The sequence below is a fragment of the Argiope bruennichi genome, chromosome 1, assembly GCF_947563725.1.
Source record: "Argiope bruennichi chromosome 1, qqArgBrue1.1, whole genome shotgun sequence".
In the NCBI taxonomy this organism is placed as follows: Eukaryota; Metazoa; Arthropoda; class Arachnida; order Araneae; family Araneidae; genus Argiope; species Argiope bruennichi.
Window position 1 is genome coordinate 130,710,257 of NC_079151.1, and position 21,097 is coordinate 130,731,353.

The 21,097-nt window shown below is 29.1% G+C and overlaps 1 protein-coding gene across 1 annotated transcript in view; it reads left to right on the forward strand.

Annotated features, from left to right (window-relative positions):
• The window catches only part of LOC129975525 (disintegrin and metalloproteinase domain-containing protein 10-like), a 145,365-nt gene extending 127,856 nt beyond the window's left edge, over positions 1-17,509 (forward strand). The window contains exons 12-14 of the mRNA XM_056088615.1: positions 2,635-2,749; positions 13,718-13,852; positions 16,322-17,509. Of these exons, the coding sequence (XP_055944590.1) occupies positions 2,635-2,749; positions 13,718-13,852; positions 16,322-16,549 (478 nt within the window). The 3' untranslated portion in view covers positions 16,550-17,509. The remainder of the gene's footprint in view (positions 1-2,634; positions 2,750-13,717; positions 13,853-16,321) is intronic.
• The last annotated feature ends 3,588 nt before the right edge of the window (positions 17,510-21,097 follow it).

The following is a 21,097-nucleotide window of genomic DNA, read 5'->3' on the forward strand; positions in this document are numbered from 1 at the left end:
TTTGTTTTGATACACAGTGGATAGTAATAAATAAAATATCCCATTTTATATGTTTTTACTTATAAAATGAATTTCTAAAATACACTACTTACTCGTTTATGAAATTGTGAATAAATTAGAAATTCGACCTAGAATAAATTCCTAAAGCAGAAATTCCTAATTCGACTTTCCTTCTACTACATTTGAGGAAATAGCGTGCAAAGATTATTATCTTCCAGATTAATTTTAAATTTTTCGAAAAAACAAAGAGAGGACATCGTCTTTTTCATGCATCGAATGAAGTCAATCTTCTATTGTTATTTCTATGTCTCTTTCAACAAATAATAGAGGAAAATACGTGTACGTATTTGTCTGTTAACCTTCACAGGTCAAATTGCTTGACTTATGTTTTCAAATTTGGCACAAATTTACTTTGGAGGACAGGAATATGCATTTCACAAAGACTTCTTTTTTCAAATTTTAATTGATTAAAAAGTAAGTTTGTTGTTTTCTAACGTGAACCTTCGAAAATATTAATAAACAAATGTGATTTTTACATCATTGTAAAATTGTTTTTTATAAAGAATCTGTTATATGATAGTTATTTAAGTGTAATGTAATTTTTTCTTGATTTTGATAATTTTTTAAAATTATTTCATCATAATTTTCAATTATATCCTTTATTTTTTTCTAATGACATTCAAACCATATCATGAAATATTTAATTGCTAAATTATTTTCCATTGTTAAAAACTAAAAAAGAAAGATTATGCTTATTATCTCAACAATATACAAAAAATTATATTACTATGAATGATAACATGAAATTTTAAAATAGATTATCTGAATAATTATGTTTTTAAAGGCTCTATGATGTCATGGGACTTGACTCCATAAAAAATATTCATATATACAATAAACAGATGTAAAGTTATTAAAATAATATGGTTTTAACGTGTGTCACAACTTGTCTCTTCAGAATATTTTATTGGGGTAATCGTGAAATCATATTTTGCATAAGAGTTTTAAATGAAATTAAACAAAGTCAATAAAATGAGATAGATCCACCTGGTGGATAATAAACCAACTTAGTATAAAGCTACTAAAATACCTATCACAATTAGATGCTTAGAAATGTTTCTTTGAGGAAAAAAAATATTATATGCATGAAAGATTTGGTTGAAATCAAGTGCAGCAAATATTAACGGCTAACCAGCTGGTCATTAAATTTTTTTAAATTTAATTCTACCTTAAAATATATTTGAATAATAAAAAAAATGAATAAATATTATTTATACTTATCCTTTACATATCGTCCAATTTCAATGAATGAATTCATTGTCGAGAAGAAAATAAATATCATTCTTTCTATCATTACTAATTAAACAATTCAGCTATTTCAAATTTCAGACGATATTTCCAAAATTATTTCTTCTGCGACCGCAACGGCTAACCAGCTGTTCGCTCAAATTGCGCAGTTATAAATATTTGTAATTAAGCCAGTGTTCTTGCTACGTCAATCTACCACACAAAAAAAAGGAAAAGAAGATAAAAAAAAAAACATATTTTTTATATTCATATCGGACTAAAATTTAATCTGTACTAAAGATTATTAGTATATCATTAATATAAACATTAATTAATTTTTATAAAATATTGAGTATTTGAAGTTTATTTTTATACAACATAAAAATTATGTGGGGGACTAAGATCTTATGTTTAATACAGCACATTGGCAGCAATATGCTTAGGCCGAGCAATTAATCATCTTATGTTCGTCAAAAGTTTCAAAAATATTTTTCGAATAATAGACAACATTCAAGGTTGTCGTTGCGATGAAAATTGAATTGTTAGTTAAATTTGTTACATTTAATTATTGATGCACCATCATATTCACTTTAGATGGAAATGGGATTCACATGAAAGTAAAATAAAACACACACACTAACACATTTAAAAATGCAATATAATTTATAATGCATTCTTTAATCAACAACTCTAGGTTAGAGAACTCTAATCAACACTCATTAAACTGTTATTGCAAATACAGATTTTGGCTTATCGTAAAATCCAATTGAGATGCTGTATACATTTATTTAAAATTTTTCCTTTTTGATCTTAAATCTTGGAAAATGTTGAAAAAACAATTGAACTTTAGTTAATACTGTTTTAAGTAATTTATTATTTGAAAGATACTGTAACATGCATTTCATCAAAATAAGATTTTGTTGTGATTATAAGCTGATAATTTGTGGAAAAAGTGCAAAACCGTTTTTATCCATAGCTGTTTTAGTATCTATTTCTTTCTTGACTATTTAGCTAAAGCTTATTTTGTTTCAAATTAATGCTATCTAGACACCTAAAGCTGAAAATTAAAACGCATCTTCTTATTAATAAAATGTATGTTTCAAATGTAAAATTGACAAATCTACCTATTAAAGAACTGCAGTTCAGTGTTTCGATTCTATGGATATTATATCATGTAGACAGATATGCTCAAATCTATATTGAAACTGAATAAAACTAGGCTTTATTTAGTTTATCATTGAATTCAAGCCTATCGACAGAGTTCTGAACAATAAAAAATTCTTATAATTTTCTTTTTCGGTCTTTTTAATGCCTAGAATCCCATATAATTTTAATTCCTTTCTGCAGATCTTCCTTTGAATGGAACCTCCCACCCTACGATGTCCCAGATCTGTATGCGAAACCAGGGGCACCATGTGATAATTACAATGGCTACTGTGATGTCCATCAGTCATGTAGAGAGGTATACAAACTGCTTGCTGAATATATTTTATACTGTATATCTAATATATAAAAATGAATTTTTATTTGCTCGTATTTTATGCGCTACCCTACCATTCATCCGATTGCGATAAAAGTTTGCCAACTTATTGCTTGCACTTGCGCGAACGTTATAGGTCTGGTGGATTGGAATGAGCGAGGATAGAACCTGGGACCTTGAGGTTCGCAGCCGAGTAACAAGACCACAATACAAAAATTCGATTCTTATCAACGTTTATTGCTACCCGATCACGCTCATCGGAATCAGAAGACCAACATGTGGCTGAATCGTGGCAACTATTCTTAACGGAAAATCAAATGTGCTCATTCCGCGCATTCCCATTATTCCCACTGACATGCCTTTTGGTTTCAAACGACTGTAGTTCTCCATTCGACATGCATTCTCGATTACCATCAACAAGGCGCTAGATCAATCACTTCAAGTGTACAGATTGAGCTTAGAAAACCCATGTTTTTTACATGGCCAGTTAAATGTTGGATGCTCACGAGTTAGACAGCCAAGAAATTTATCTGTTTTTGCTGAAAACTGAAAAAAAAATATTATTGTCTACCCTAAAGTATATTTGAATAATAAAATTTAAAAAATTGAATAAGTATTATTTATATTTCTGCTTTACCTATCGTTCAATTTCAATGAATGTATTCACTGTCGACAAGAAAATAAATATAATTCTTTCTATCATTACGAATTAAACAATTCAGCTATTTCAAATTTCAGACGACATTTCCAAAATTATTTCTTCTGCGACCGCAACGCGCCGTATACCAATTAGTAGTCTATAAATGTGGATATATGATTGTACGAATATATCTGAATAAGGGAAAAATCTTCTTCTGCGTCAAAACCTGACAACAATTTCTCACCCTCAAAACTGACTATCTATACGTCCAATATATGAAAATTTACAAAATGTTGATGAAAATTTAAAATTTTCAAAAAAATGTTTTCTTAAAATTTTTTTATCTTGGAATTCGAATAAGAGAACCCTTGTTAAACATGAAAACAATAAAAAATGAATTTTTCATTGTGAAATCAGCCGTTTTATGGATGGATGGATAGTGGGATTTAGTGGCGCAAGAGTCAGCCGTTTTATGAGCTAACCCCTTAAGCATACGCACGGGATCTTTTTGGGTCCCATGTTTTCTCTTTTGTTTAGAAATTGTTGGGATTTATAGAAGTTTACACCTCTTACTTCTTATATCTTCATTGGAGGAAGGGGCTAGAAGAAAAAGAATAAAACAACAGAAATTAATTAAACAATGCAGCTCATTTTTACCAGAGGGTTGGGGGTCAAATTGACCTCTGCATATGCTAGCGCTTCAGATTCTTTTAATATTATGACTATGACAGCGTACGAACATGACCAGCGAAGATTCTCGCAACGCAAATATTCCTACGATGAAATTTGCCGATTTGAGAGGAGTGTCACGGAGCCCTTGCACTCAAGATTCTTAACTTCCGGGCATGACAGGTGAATTGAGTAATGGCATGGCAAGGAGATTACTTAGTAAGTGATTGTGCAAGAAATGTTGAGAATTTACTTGAAAAAATAACAATTAATAATAACACATGAGAGAAAAAATGAAGAAGAAGATTTTACATTAATAAATTACGGCAAAATCGGTCCAGAGTTTAGTCGATGGCAAAGCTAAGGTGATGTCCTTGACATGTAGGAGATGGAAAGGTCGCTTAAGATTCTTTGGAAGTCCAGGATCGTACACTTCAATTTTTTTAATGCAATTTTATCGCAATTGTCGATTTTTTCAAAGAAGCATTTTGAGACTTTCTTATGAAAGTTTTGAAAGGTTGCGACATTCAGATCTTTTTGTGCATCGTTGTTCCTCATAAACCACGGCATGTTGCTGATTTGCTTATCCGTAGCATTTTGAAGTCTTTCTAATACTGTTATATGGGTCTTGGCAGCTGTTGTTGTTTTTATTTTTGGTTTGGTTTTTTCTGGCGCCATGTTTGGACATGCTGCGCCAAGCAAATAGTGAAACCATAGAGCAGACTATAAAAACAGATGTTAAAATGTAAAAGCAGAAGATATCAACATTAAAATGCTAAAAATATATTTGAAGAATATACAATGTTAAATGTATTTAAGCAAAATACTGAAGCTATAAAAGCGAAACAATTAATCCAGGTAAAATTGTTAAATGTGAATAGAAATTAAAAAGTACTAGATATAAGTATAAAAGCCATGGTTTTTAAAAATTTGAAAATATTTGGTTGGTATTTCTCACATACCAGGTCTTCCAAAGTCAATGGCGATTACTTAAAAAAGTATGAACGAGAGGAATTAAAAGATGGACATTCGATTAATATGTGATTTATGTTAAAATCCACATGACATAAAGGGCACTTTGGTGCCGTCTCGCCAAACATCTGTTTATGCGTGTAGCGAGTATGCCCTACACGGAGACGAGTCAGTTTGACATTAACCTCATGTATAGGGTGATTAGGCCACAGCCTAGTAGTTGGTTTAACCCTCCTGGCGGCGGCTTTCAGATTGCTATCCTTACCGAAAGCGGCACGCCGGAATAACAGGTTCAACCTTAAAAATGTCGCGGTTTGGTCAAAAGGATTGCTTTCCCCTTTTGCGGTCAGTTCAGCGCTGCAGGCGGGAAGTGATTGGCAAATTTCATGCTGTGAGTAGCAGGTGTTTCTTATCGTAGTCTTTCGATTTCTAAGAGCATTTTTCTTTCAGTGCTTAGGAAGAGATTGACAATAACATCGATTGAAAATGTGATTGGTTTTTTTAGAGGTTTTTCGATTATTTTATAAAACAATACATAAAATTTATGTTAGGAATAAGTTATTATCATGTTTATTTTGATACTAGTCTTGTTTTTATAAAATGAAAGTCCTCGTCTAATATTTTTTCATTGCAATATGTTTCGCAAATTATTTTATTCCGTAGTACTGTGAAATTATTTCTCGACATTACCTGCAAGTGATTGAATTTTTTTTAAAAACCCTTTCAGCGCATTGCCAATTTATTTTAATATTTTAAAATGCGTGTTTAAAACATTAATTGTGATAAGTAACACTACGTTATAACTTTGTTTCTTCAGTATTCAAAAAAATAATTGTGTAATTAGGGAATTTCATGCAATGTTTCACTTTCAAATATATCGATTTTCAGTATTTATCTGCATGATTAAAATTTTATAATTAAATATACTGTACAATATTTAATTGGCCAGTTATTCAGTAATGCTGAAATAACTGGTCGATGCGCCTTATGACTGTAACAAATAAAAATAATTGTCAAAATATTTCTTTGTAATATTCATGATACAAATTTGGCCTGGAAAAATGACTCAAATAATACAGATTATTTAGACTCATAATTAACCATTTGCAACTGGAATTTTTTGAATACCTGCAAATCAAGTTCCTACAGAATATTAAGTACTGTTTTAAAATAAATTACAATTTTTGAAAAATCTCAGTTTTAAGTTTTTCAGGTTAGAATCAAAGCTCTTACTATTTTGCAATCGGATAACGGCAAACCGTGGGGTAAACGAATCATTAAAAAGAAAAATCTGAATTTAAAAGCTTTGCAAATACAGTTGCATTGATCTTTTTTACTTATTACTTTTACATTATTTATTGCTTTTGGTGATCAGCAGATGTGTTACGTCGAGGTTACTAACCAATATAAAATTTTTAATTAAATGTTTTCCTTAGCAAAACATCTTGAAATTTCAAATTTTGATAGTCATATAATTCATACTATTGCAGACTCATTGTACCATTCTGTATTGCAGATTTTTTTTAATTTTCTGTCAGTTCCTTGACAGTAATTCCTTAATTTAAAACGGGAGTGAATAAACTTCAATTAATGCAAAACCTTTTTTGTTGAAACCAATCAGGCTTCTTAAATTTCTAAATACAGGGAATAGAATCATTCAGCAATAAAGTTTTATGTATATACTGAATATTTCCTTTTAATTTTTGAAATGACTTTGAATGATCTCTTATTCAATAAAAATTTCCAAAAATTCCTTCTTATTCTGTAATAATTTTGAAAGTTATGATGGAATAAACTTCAAAATCTCATTTTATTTTTAATTCATAATTTTTAAAAATTTTCAGAAAAAACAAACAAACAAAAAAAACCCATTTTACACGTTTTCATTTTCTAAGATGCATATTCCACTAAGATATATATAGAAGATCTAATAGACGCCACGCACAAACATTCGTCTAAGTTAATAATAAAGATGGACAAGTGTGTGTGTCATTACTTGTCTGGTTGTATTGGTACTTTTCAGACCAGACAATTTGAAATAGAATTACCAAAATCTGCATCTACATACATTGGACAGTGGGAATCATTTCTTTAAAACTTTAATTAACCCTTTCAAGGGACAAGGGAAGTATGCTCATCACCAAATTCAACAATTTTCGAATAAAGTTATGTAAGTTGGCATAAATTCTTACGAATTTTTCAGTAAGGTTTCAATTGTAGGTTAGAGGTTTCAATTGTTTATCTCAAATAAAATGAAGTGTCTTGATTTATTTCTTAGTTATTAATTGGAAAAATTAATTAATAAATCAGATTAAACTGATCTAATAAGTTGAATGAATTACTTTTCCTAGGCCAATCTTAATTTAAAAACATTTTACTCCAACATGACTAGGAAAAAAAGGCCCTTTAAAGGGTTAATAAAAATTATTAAAATTTTAAAGTTCATTCGAAAATATCACAGTAGAAAAATAATTTGTACATTAATTGTGAACTCAAATTTTTTCCCTCACTTTTAATTAAATTAAAAATATTTTAAAAATACATTTTATTTTTGAATTGAAACTAAACGTTTTCATTGTTATCCTTATATTTCATTCCGGCTTTTTACCCATTGATGATGATTTAGTTAAAAGGTTAAAAAGATCTAAGCCAAAAGCAAATGGGTAAAAATTTCTTTACTGAAATACAAATAAACCATGTGGCTGAAGAGAATGCTCCATAATTAGCATCTCAATAAATAAGACACTAAAAGTTCAAGATCTTAATTTTACCTCAAAGAATGAATTTTCTTGGTGACACATTCAAATGTATAAATGACACACTGTATAAATTAGAATAATTTCGTATTTTATCGCTGATAAATGGTAAAATTTTAAATAATTTTTAATTAACAGAAATTTTAATTAAAATTTTGAAAATTTCATCTCGAGGTGAACATTTACAGTTTTCTAATTATTTAATGGCGAAGTGTGTTCGCTCTAAGTCAAACAGTTTGATCTGGAGATCGCCAATACGAACATTCATATTCATTATAATTAGAGATTCGCTACTTTAATAGAAATATTCGCAAGCGACCTTCATGTCTGACACCCTTGTTCAAACTAGTTCTGTTTTTAAAAAATGAAAATGTGAGGCTAAAGGTTATTAAGAATAAAGAATTTCAAATTACATGGAAGTGGGAGTTTCCGAATTTTTTTTACTCTCGTGATCAAAAATAAAATAAACAAAGATCATATCCCGTCTTGTTTGTTAAAAATCACATCCAGTGAACTCGAACTGACCAAACAGGAGAAGAAAATAATCTAAATGCCAGTTGTACGCATTAAAAGTTTTTTAAATGCTAACATATGAGATAAAATTAGATCAAGGAGTTAAAATAATAGCAACAATCTTAAAATTATTTATTCTCACATTTAACTCACACATTCACTCACTTTCAAGTGGATTAAAATTCGTGGATTAAATTACTCAGCATTAAGAGTAAAAATGTCAATATAAACCAGTTTCATATAAACAGAATCGTGCGATGTATATATAAGATTGTACAGTGAAATAAGATTAATATTTCGATACAAAAAATAGAACCTTTAAAAACTGCGCTTATATTAACTTTGAAAATATTATTAAAAACCAGAGGAAAAATATAAAAACAATGAAACTTATATCTCTACAATGCTTACATTTTTGTTCGAATTCGTCAAAGAGTGTGAAATTCTATAAGGTTTAAAGAATGAAACAAATATTCAATTTTCATATATAGTTTATTACGTTATAAAAATAAGGATTTAATGTAACGAATACTAATCTTTCCGAAAAATCGCACTTTAATATATAGGTTCTATATATCTCCCCGTTTTGAAATACAATTATTAATGAACACTAAAAAAAATAATTCATTAAAAGTTAAAAAGTTTCGTTCGTTAAGTAAATTCTGTAAATAAGTTTAGTGTCTTATTTCCAAAAATAAGTTGCATAAGCAATGTCAATTCTAAAATCCTTAAATGAAAGCACGCTATAAAAAAGAAACTTGTCAAATTTTAATTATATATTTTTTATTTATTTTTTACATTAACTATTTTCTTATGCTAGAAAGCTTTAAAATGTTATGTTACAAATTATTAATAATAATACGTTTATGTATGTATTCATTCCAGGTATATATTTTCATACTTTCAATTTTATTCTCGTTATTTAAATTTCATTTTGGATACGTAATTATTATCAAAATCTCAAAAGTAACGAACGCCTCAGAACGTAAGCGAGATTTTAAAATGCTTAAAAGGGCACGAGCAGGAAGACATCAATCATATCGTCCACTGAGAACGATTCACTTTTCCTTATCTCACATTCCCTTCTCATTATCTCACAGCTTGAGATTGGGGGTAGGGAAAAACTGGAACCCGTAAAAATACGGGCAGTGACAGTTTTAAGGGAGTTTTGGTTTCCGTCTATAGACGGGTCCGCCGTTTTGAAGGGAGAAAAGATTCCGTCTTTTTCCGGGGTTGCCGCTTGGAGGGTTAATAGAATAAGTTTATTCTGGATCTGCAGATCCCATGTGTTTTGTCAGGTAAAATGGATATGTTAGTGAAGACCTTCCCAACATCACGGTATGGAAGTCCTTGGTTCAAAAGAGACATTGCAGAACAGAGTCTTGGCGGCAATCGTCTGGATGGATGATGCATAAGAAATGACAGGCCGGGGTGTAGTATTGTAAAAGAGAAGCTTATTCTTTTGCGAAAGCTTGGATTTGGGATTAAGTATGGAGTAGCGTTTAGCTTTGGCTCATTTTAATGGTTTTTAATTCCTTTTGAAAGTCAAGTGCCAATCCAGTGTTACTCCGAGATAAACTGATTCGCTTCTCCTTAAAATATCCTATAATGAAAATGATAATATCTCAGATTCGTCAGATGTTGATGAAACGTAGAAAAGTAAACATGGATGCAGAATTGGAATAAAATGTAGATTCTGAATACTGTAGAAAATCTGAAAGTCTTTCTTTGCTCATGAAAAAAGTATCAAATCTTTATATAAAATGCATTCCCTTATAATATTGTTACTAAATTTCCGGGGTTCGTTTGGATAGTGGGAGTTATATGGTGTGGAGAACACTCAATCAGCAGGTGGCAGTAGAAAATGAAACAACGACGTTTATTTACACGAAGACACACAGGACAACACAAAGACGACAACTATATACAGCACACAATTATCTTCAGCCGAGACGTGCAGACGACAGCACACAACAGATTCTAATGCAGACCGTAGAGCACAACTTAATTCAGCACTCACTTGACTCCGTCGCTGCTCCGCTATTCTCTGGAAAGCCAGTTCTTTCTGCCGATTCCGACTACTCTGCCCTAGCAGAATGGTGGTGGTTAAAGGAGAGCCCGCTTCACACAGAAGCTATCTCCTGTAGTGGCGAGAAGTTGAGGTAAAGTGACTTGGCTTTACATGAATGCCAGGGACTTTCTATGGTCTTTGGTGTCTCTGCCCTAGCAGCTGCGGCCGCTTCCTTTTATAGGTCTCAGTAGGCGGGGCTAGACGCCTCTCAACCAATCAGGAACGTTCGAGGCGCATCTCCGTTCCTACTGGACAGATCGGGAAAATTCTCGATGTTTTGGGTATAATCTATTTTGGCGTCAAAGCCAATCAGGAACGTTCGAGGCGCATCTCCGTTCCTACCGGACAGATCGGGAAAATTCTCGATGTTTTGGGTATAATCTATTTTGGCGTCAAAGTCGCCAAATGGTCGCCAAGTTTGTCACCAAGCTCTGGAACCTCCGACACGACCCCGGACTCCGTCCAATACAGATGACTGTAAAACATTCTTTCCGATGGTGGAACCAACTATGCTGGGAAGCAACATTACAGATTTTTAACAATATGAATAAAATGTCTTGAATTATGAATGTAATATTTATTTTACATTCATAATGTAATATTTATTTTACATTTACATTCATATTCGTAACAATATGAATAAAATGTCTTATATTAAAAATTCGTTTTATTCTGAATGCGGAATGATAAAAGTCTTTTTTCAATAGGAAAATAAAAGTGAAATACAAAAGTTGTATGTCTAAGCTTCTTTTCTTAAAAATTTCAAATGCAAAGCATAGATTTGCTTATTCTTTCAATATTTTTATACAGAAAAAAAATCCACTTACATTAAAAATAATACGTTTTACATGAATGGAATGGAAAGAAAAGAAATTAATACAGAAAAAAATATGGAAAAAAATGGCTAAGTCCAATTTGGTTTTTCTTATTAAATAAAACACATTTACATGAAAAAATATTTATATATACTGACCATATTTTATTTTTGTACAAATAGTCAATAAGATAAGGATTAAATGCTTGACAATTTGGGATCAAAATGACTCTGCACGTGTGCTAATGTTTTTTAAAAAATGGCTGCATGTGTGCTGAAGGGATAGTAGGCAAAATTATAGAAGTCTATGTTTTAATTTTCCATTATTTCATTTCTTTAAGAAATCAGACTCCTAGTAACAATTTTATTTTTGATTAATAATTAAATTCTTCATGTAGGAATATTTTTCCGTCACTGATCGTGTAGATTTATTATTCATTTAAAATGATATATTTGTTGTTAATTATATATTTACATCAGCATCATCCGATTTTTTTAAAAAAGTATTTATTTTACATAAATTTGTTAGACTGTTGACGTTAAAATGATAGATTTGTTAGTTATTGTCCAGAATATGAGCAGCGTTGCGTTCGAAAAGTGTTAGAAATGACTTGTATTTGTTACATCTTAAAAAATAAAAATTATCTTAGTCTTTGTTGATCTTCAACATGTATATGACTTCTACTTTTCTAATTTTGCAAAAGTTCTAACTGATAATATCATTGTTAAAACTCTATAATTATCGGATAAAAAATATTTGAATAATAAGAAATTTTTTTTTGACAAAAAACGATAAAATGGCACTTACAGCATAATATCTTAAATTGTGCCTTAATTTTAACGAAAACTTACTTCGTAGATTTAATTACTTTTTTTTAGTGTGATTGGTGCTGTTTCCAAAACTTGTTTTGCAACAGAAGATTTTTCATAATAGCATTCGAAACAAATATGATCTGAAATATTCTCAGTGAAGCGTTTTTATTCTATAACAAATTTTATTTTTAAAATAGTGTCGTTGTATATGTTGATTACGACATAACTTCAAACGAATTGATTTATGAGGTGTTATAGTCGTGCGTCATCTAAATAAACATCCGCATTATTTTGTTTAGATTTGTCTGTCGTTAGCATCTGACTCTTGTTTACATTTTGCGCAAGCTTTTAGACAAAAAAAAAAAAAAAAAAACCCTCAGCTTTTTCACTTTTTTAATGCAAAAACAGCAAAATACGTGCCGTGTTGCAATGTTTTTAAAGTTTCTAAATAGTTCTGAGTTAATTTAAGCGAAATTCAAAAAGAAATTTTCTAGGTCATTATGTACGTGTTCTTTTAGGCCTAACTCTAATGATATTAACACGCTCATATATTTGTTAACAAACTGAAAAACGACAAAAATCATTATAAAATTTAATTGAATTTTAACTTTATTTATAATAAATTCTGAAAAAAATAATTAGAATAGACATAATATAAAGAATACCGATGAATCGTTTTCAGAGTAGTCTAGTAAATAAATAATACAAGTGTTTTAAAACTAATAAAAAAACTTTATAAAAAGAAATTGAATTTTTGTATACGAACTAGAATTATGCCGGATTTACACTCGGCGAGTTATAAGACGGCTCATAGGCAGCGCATGCGCAGAAATTGACTGATTTATGTTTGTTACAATTTCATAAGATAGATTCAGACATTCCATGTTTGGCTATAAATTGCCGTTTTGGCATCACTGAATATTTTTTTTACATTGCGTATCGTATTAAAATGATGAATATTTACACAAAGAAACATGGTAAAATGAAAGAAACGTCAACATATCTAAATTTGGAAAACTATAGAAAAGAAATGGCAAATAAAATGAAATAAAAAATAAACACAACTTCGCATCAGAAAGAACAAAGAACAAAAAATATCGGAATCAGTCTCTCATAAATGATTAATTTTTTCATGCCAAAAAACCCGCCAAATTCTGCAAACGCATGTGCAGTAAGAGAAAAATAAAATACAGCGGCATGCTGTTGTCCGTCGGGACAATTACTTGCCATCGACCGAACAGCATTTTTCAGTCCCTTTGTACGCATGTGCTGCCTGTTGGTCGTTTTATAACTGGTCGAGTGTAAACTCAGCATTATATAGCCTAAAAATGTGAGGAAAAATAATAATTTTTTTTTTTTTTTTACTTAACGAAAGAATGTTCTTAATGCTATGAACAATGCACCTTAAATTCGAAACTTTAAATAGTCGCAGGGCATTTTATGCTCATCACATGGACAAATAATAATTCGCATTCTTTTTAGAAGTACATATAAACTTATTAATTTGTCAAATTGCTTGAAAAAATGCAATTACTATCGATGAAGAATATGAATGTAATTTAAAAATAAATGAATCTATTAAGAACCTTTCGAATTAAAAATTGAAAAAAACAACAACAGCAAAGGGTTGGAATTCTAGTTTTTTAATTGAATAAGCTGAAGTTAATTTAAATAATTTTTTAACTGAGTATTTCTTTTACAGATTGATCCATCGGGACCTTTAGCAACTTTGCGCAATTTATTGATGTCGCCTGAAGGCATAGCCCTCTTGAAAAAGTGGATTGCAGAAAAGTGGTGGAGCATGCTTTTGCTTTTCTTTGGATCTGCGATTATTGTGGTAAATAAGAAAGTTTCTAATCACACCATTTGGCATTGCTTCTTGAGGACAATTTTATTTTATTCCTAAAGGTTATAATAAATGAGGTTATAATAACGAGGTTATAATAAATAATAAATGAGGTTATAATAATGAGGTTATAATAAATTTCACTCGTAAGATAATTAGAATATTTTTGCCTTGGTGCAAGTGCATAAAATATGGTAGGTCACTTTATAAATTTTACTTTGCGTAATACTTTTTTTTATAGTTAATTTTTCGAAATCATAATCGCTTATGGAACAATTCATGTTTTGAACAGTTTATAATTTGAAACCAAACTCATCCAATTTAAAACTTCCATAATTTGATTCTCAAGGCAAAGTGAAACAATTCGAATCTTTGAAATTTCAGAACTGATGTCACATTTACTATTGAAAGGTGAAGAGAATTGACAAGAATCTAAATAAGAATTTCTGATTAACAGAAGACTGTAGTTTCTGACTAACAGATTCTGATCCATAGCTGCAAAGCATTGATATTGGACATTTAAGAACTACATAAATAAAACATAAAAAAAGTGGAAAGTAGAGTTTTATCTTAATCTGATCTTTAAAAAAATTAATGAAATTTAAGCAGTCTAATAAAATGAGCATTCAGAATAATAATAAAAAGATACAAAGTTGATTAATTTTAGAGAATTCATATTGTAACTTGATTTTAATTTCGTAATAATATCATTTTTTTCTGTCATATAAATATAAAATCGGATGTAAATCATTTTAAAATTATAATGACAAATAAAAATTGATTTCTTTTTCTTTATTGGCAACCTTTTTCTTTCTTCCGACTATTGAATTGACATTAAAGAAAACATTCTATATGCATTAGCTTTGTGGACTGGAAAGGCAAATAAGTATTCGAAAAACTTTGTTCGCTAGGACTTCTGATCCATATACTTTATATCTGCGTAAACTTTCAGCCATTTCTCTTTCATATTCAACTTCATAATTGCTGTCGCAGTTTTAGTTGGCATTATTTTTCTCTAAATAGTCTTTTATATATATAAACTGGCTGAATAGAATCTCAGTATTGCCAATATCGATACTTATTAAAAAAGAGAGCAAATAGTAATATGGGACGGAGTTGTGAAATGCGGTGGCACATCCATATATACGGACATATAGCAAACCTGTACATCGCTTTTCACAACTTATATAATCGTTTAAGTGCTATTATCTTGACGCACTTTCCCACAATTTGAATATAAAATGGGACATTGAAAAGACGAAAACTCAGAACTTTAGATAAAGAGAATTTTAAATCTGGATACAGAAGCCAGTTGGAATAAAGTTTAAAAGAGAGTTTGAAAAGGTTTGATTAATTTTGACATAGTAGTAAAAGAATTAAAACTAAAGAATTCATCTGAGATTATCTTATATTAATGTAATTTAAAGGGAAAGGAACATTTGATAGTGGCAACGAGTCTGCATGTCTACTTTATTTGCGGGCAAAAAATATTTGATAGTTGATGATTGGATAAGAAATGACTCTTGATTTCATTGAAGAATTTTCTAGTTAGATTTTGAATGCAATCTTCAATTTGCACAACTGTGTTTGCTATAGAATTTGATCATAAAAAAATATTACCTCTTGTAAGTTTATGTTATTTGTTCCAACAAATAGAAATTACTATTAAAGAATATCATTATAATGCTTTATTATGAAAGAAATCACTGGTGCGTGGAAGTTTGAAAGATAAATGCATTTGTGTCACACTCTCTAATAATGCCACCGCATCAATCAAGTGCCAACCCCCTCGAACTGTAAAACTGTTTAATAATGCCAGTGCGCTAACCGAGCGTCAACCTCCTCACCAATCCAAAGTACGGCAGTAAGATGCTAGCAGCAAGGCTATGAGCATGTAAACCTACCGACTAGAGAATTAATTGTATTAAGTTGTAAATTTAAGTATTGGCTAAATGTGGAATGGTTGTTGTGTAATTGTAAGTGTAATGTATTGTATAATTGGTTGTCTATTAAATTTGTTTTAATTGTTAGAGTACGTTTTCAAGCATTGCTCTTACATTTGTATTTTCGAAGCATTTTTTTAAGTATCAAAGATTAAAATATGAGAAAAATGGTAATATATGTCTTATTCTTCTATTTCAACAATTTTATTCCAAATGAATTGTGATTCGTATAAGACTTATTTAATTCATATTTGATTTTGAATATATAAGAATTTGATAAGGTTTTAATTTTATCAATAATTTCTAAAAAAAGAAATTTCGAAGAATTTTTTTAATAATGTTAAAATTTTATCGATACATACAAAACGACATGAAAAACATTCAATTTGGAAAAATGGCAATATCGCTATCACTAATTGGAGCATAATTTTAAAAAAAATTCAACCAGACAATTTATCAGCATGATATTTACTGGACTGGACAAATGATTCAATACTGTCTTCATTTGTTTTCGTAGGTACTGACCATACGCCTACTGACACGAAGAAATGCAAAGAACTTTCTATCCACCATATTACCTGGCCAAACAGACTTTCGAATATGCAATATTCGTTCCTCTTCCCGCTCGCATCCATCTTGTATTGTGACGTCGCCTTCAGGCAATTCCAACCACCTTTCCCTCAGCAAGAACAACAGAACTTCCAGACCTCGTATCAGCGCTGCACCTGAAAATGGTTGGGTTTGATTAGGGCTCATTTTTCTGGAAAAACAAACTCGTGATTGGCGAAAGTTCTTCATACCAGAACTGCCATTTTGGTCTAGCTGCCACTCGTAACTGTAGCCGTTACAGCTATGTAACAGTTACAAGCAATATTTCTCAATATTTATATTCGAATGGTGTTCATTTCAGAACGGAAATATATTCCAAATGATATGATTCGACCATTTTGGAAAGCTGGAGGAAGAAGAAATTGCCAGAGGCTCTTTGAGACTGAGAATTTGCTTTATGTTCCAAGGTCAGACAAGGCAAAATAAGGCTCATGTCTGCTATTCTTTGCTTAGTAAATGTTAAAGCTGTTTTTCCTGGTTGTAAATGTTATTTGAATACATTGTTAAAAGGATAGTTACCGTGAAAAATCTTTTTCATAAGCTATTCTTGTTATTTTGTATTGTTAAAAGAATAGTTATCATGAATCTCCTCTTCAAGAAATTTCATCTTTTTATTTAATTGATAACTTGGAAGCTACAGAATAATTTTCGTAGTAACTTTCATTTTTTGATATGATAAAAAAGAAGAAAGGTTATATTTTGCATCAAACCATTTTGTGAAGAAAAGAACAGTAAATCATGATTCATTTTTTTTTATGTTCTTCATGTTTATAAACCATATCTTCGCAACAGCCTTTGTAGGTTTGATGCTCTAACCAGCTTGTTTTTTATGATGCCACAAATTATTCCATTTCTGTGAATTAAGAGATAATATTTTTCAACACAAAGCAAAATCATATATTTCTGTTGACGAATGATTATAGCTTTCTGAGTAATCTGAATTCTGTTTTTCTTTCAAAATATGTTGGTGAAATGCAGTTTTAAAGATGATGTAATTTCAGATTATTCAAAAATATTTTATTGTGATAAAAAATGGTGTGGATGTTTATTTTAAATAATGAAGATAATTTTATCTGCATTTTAATATCTTTTATTCTTTTTTTGTCTAGATGTTGATTCCAACTTTTTAATTCCATCACATAATTTGTTTTTATCAGATAGTATGGTGCATTTTTTTTTAAGTTTAGATTTGTGATAATGAATTTTCAAATAAAAATTTGTATTGTAAGATGCAATATTTGAATTGATGTTTTGACAGACAACGAAGTAATGGCAATACTTTTTTATTTAATGTAATTTGTGAACTGTTTATAGAATTTGGAAATGCTTTAATATTTTCAAATTCTCTTCATAATTTTGTGAATTTGAAATGTCAAATTCCTCCTGGTGTCTCAATCAACCTATTTATAATGGTGCAAGTTATTTGCAATCAGTAATATTGATAGTTTTAGCTTTTGATTGCTATTTTTTAATGGCAATATTCCTTTTATTTTCTAATACAGAGGAATCTCGATCATTCATATAAATAATGATGAGAAAAGTTAAGAATAATATATCCGAGGAATATTAAATAATAATAATAATATGAGTTATGGATTCATTTTTTAAAGATGAGAAATCTTTTAATTAATTTGCTATTTGGATCTTAAGTGCCAATTTGTAAAATTTTAAATGAAACTTTTATTAGAGATTAATCTTAATAAACAAAACTTATTAAGGTTATATATAATCATAAAGCTCATAATGCATTAATCATCATTTGCATTATAAAAGTTTTATGACTGAAGTTACCACAAAAATTTATTATTAAAACAAAATATGAATTTTATTAAATTACGGATTATTTTAAAAACTGACAGTCATGATCCAAATATTAAATTAATTAAAAAATTATTTTCTAAAAGATATGAAATTTAATCTCCTCTTTCAAAACTGAAGCATTCTTGATCAGATTCTGTCTTGATCCTTCAACGACAACAATTATTTGAAGTCCCTTCGTTTATTACCTTGCTTATTTGCTTGTTGTTGCTAATAAAATTCATGCTTTTCTAAGAAATTAAGTTATTGGAATAATATCCAAAATGGCGAGTTTCATTTTGTTCACACTTTTAATTTGGAGTTTCAGCCTGGATGAAGAATATTTAATTTCAGAATTCATAATTTCGTTGAAAGATAATTTTCGTTTGTTCTTGAGAACAATCGTTTGGCATAGATATAAATTTATTATTTATAATATATTATTTATATATTATTATATATATATATTATAATATATTATTTATATATTATTATATATATATTATAATATATTATTTATAAATTTATTTATATAGATATAAATCTCTGTTTATAAATTTGTGAATACTGATAAATTATGGCCCTTTCGTTACTAAACATTGCCCTATTATTCCAATAATACTACATTGAGCAAAATCTATTGTTTAAAAAGATGCCAAATTTATTTAAGTAAAGATTAGTAAACAAAGTCAAATGAAAATTATAAAAGTTTGGATAATCCAGATTCTCCTGTAACTAAAAGAAAAAAAACTTTTTTATTTTTCATCATTGCACTTTGTCTCGTAGAGATAGCTTCCAAAAAATATTTTTCTCAAATTTAAACCATCAATGTTTGTATTATAAATGTGCGCACCGAACTCAAGTAAATCACTCCTTGTTCTAACCGTATGTTAACTTTCAACTCATAGAAACATAAACAGTGAGAATTATAATTTCTAATAAAATTCCTCATACTTTCATTGGTTCTATTGTTGCACACATGTTTTGAGCGTTTACTTGTTCTTGTAAATATTTACATTCATGTTATCATTTAAACTGTTATTTTTATTTCATGTACAGCTGAATGTATTTGTTGATTGTTATTGTGACAACTTTGATCAGTCATATTTATGATTCCAAGAAATCTCAAAATAAGGCTTAGCAAATTTACGGAACATTTGTTTGTGAAAATGGATCAAGGTTTCATAAACAATGTGATTCTATTGCATCGTCATGGTTTGGAAGTATGTTAAAATTTTGTTTAGATTCAGTAAAAAAAAAATCAATCGAAAAATTTACTATGCATAATAAATATAAACAGTCAAAGAAAACAAGGATAACTGAATTATGTATTATAATTATACTCTTTATGCGCTATCAATGTAAATAATTTAAATTTTATACCTGTTAGTATAATAATTCTGATTTTTATCATCGTTATTTTATCATTCTTCTGTTACTTAGCACTTTTATTCATTCAACACAGAAATTAAATTTCTTATACAACGAGAACCGATTTACATTTAAAAACTTTACAACTGAAAACTTTACATTTTTTGAAGCGTCTTTTTTCTTTTTATAATTCCATGATATTCTATTCTCTAAAACTCTATTAATTTTGCCAGATGCTTCCATTCTCAAACGTGTATTTTATAATCATTTTAATTTCTTTTGACGATAAAACGAGAACAAAAAACATTATAATTATCATTATTAATATGTTTTCTTAAGAATACTGAATTATATATTATGCATCATCATTCTGAAAACTACTTTTTTTAAATCATTTTTCTTTTTGTAATTCCATGATATTCTATTCTCTGAAACTCGATTAATTTTGTCAGATGCTTCCATTCTCAAGCATTAATTCTTTCACGAATAACAGATAAGTTTTATTTATTACATTTGCTTTGAATAAAAATTTATTTTTCGGTATATTTTATGATCATTTTAATTTCCTTTGACAATAAAACGAAAGAAAAAAACATAATTATCATTGTTAGTAAGTTTTCTTAAGAATACTGAAATATTTTATGCATCATCATTCTGAAAACTTCACTTTTTTTTTTTGGCATTTTTATTTCTTTTACAATTCTATGATATTCTTTTCTCTGACACTCGATTAATTTTGTCAGATATTTCTCATCTCAAACATTAATTCTTATGCGTCTAACACCTGCCAGTTTTATTTATTAATTTTGCTTTTATTTTTTCATTAAAAATATTTATTTTTCCAATATATTTTACTATCATTTTAATTTCGTTCGACGATAAAACGAGAGCAAAAAAACAAAAACATTATAGTTATTATTGTTAGTTAGTCTTCAGTTCTCTGAAGAGCACTGAAATATTTCATGCATTATCATTCTGAAAACTTGATTCTTTTTTTTTTTTGGTATCTCTTTTCTTTTTATAATTCCATGATGCTATAATCTCTGAAACTTGATTAGTTTTGTCAGATACTTCGATTATCAAACATTAATTCTTTCGTGTTAACGCCTGTCAGTTTTATTTATTACTTTTGCCTTTATTGTTTTTATTAAAAATTTGTTTTTCCGATATATTTTATGGTCATTTTAATTCTGTTTTGCGATAAAACGAAAAAACAACACCATTATAATTATCATTGCTAGTACATTTCTTTAAGAATAATTAATATATAGTTTAATTTTATTTTTACTCTCCAAGAAATGCTATGGCTTTAAAAGCCAAACATTAAAAACAATGTGTGGGTTGAATCAAACTTATTTTTCGATTAAACTGCATATTTAATTTTTAACGATATTTAGATGGCATCAAAATTATTCCAAACCATGACATTCTCTTGAATCGTTCTCTATGTGTTCACGGTTAGGGAAGTGAAATGCCGAATAAGTAATATGAATGTCTCGGGGAAAAAAAAAAGGGA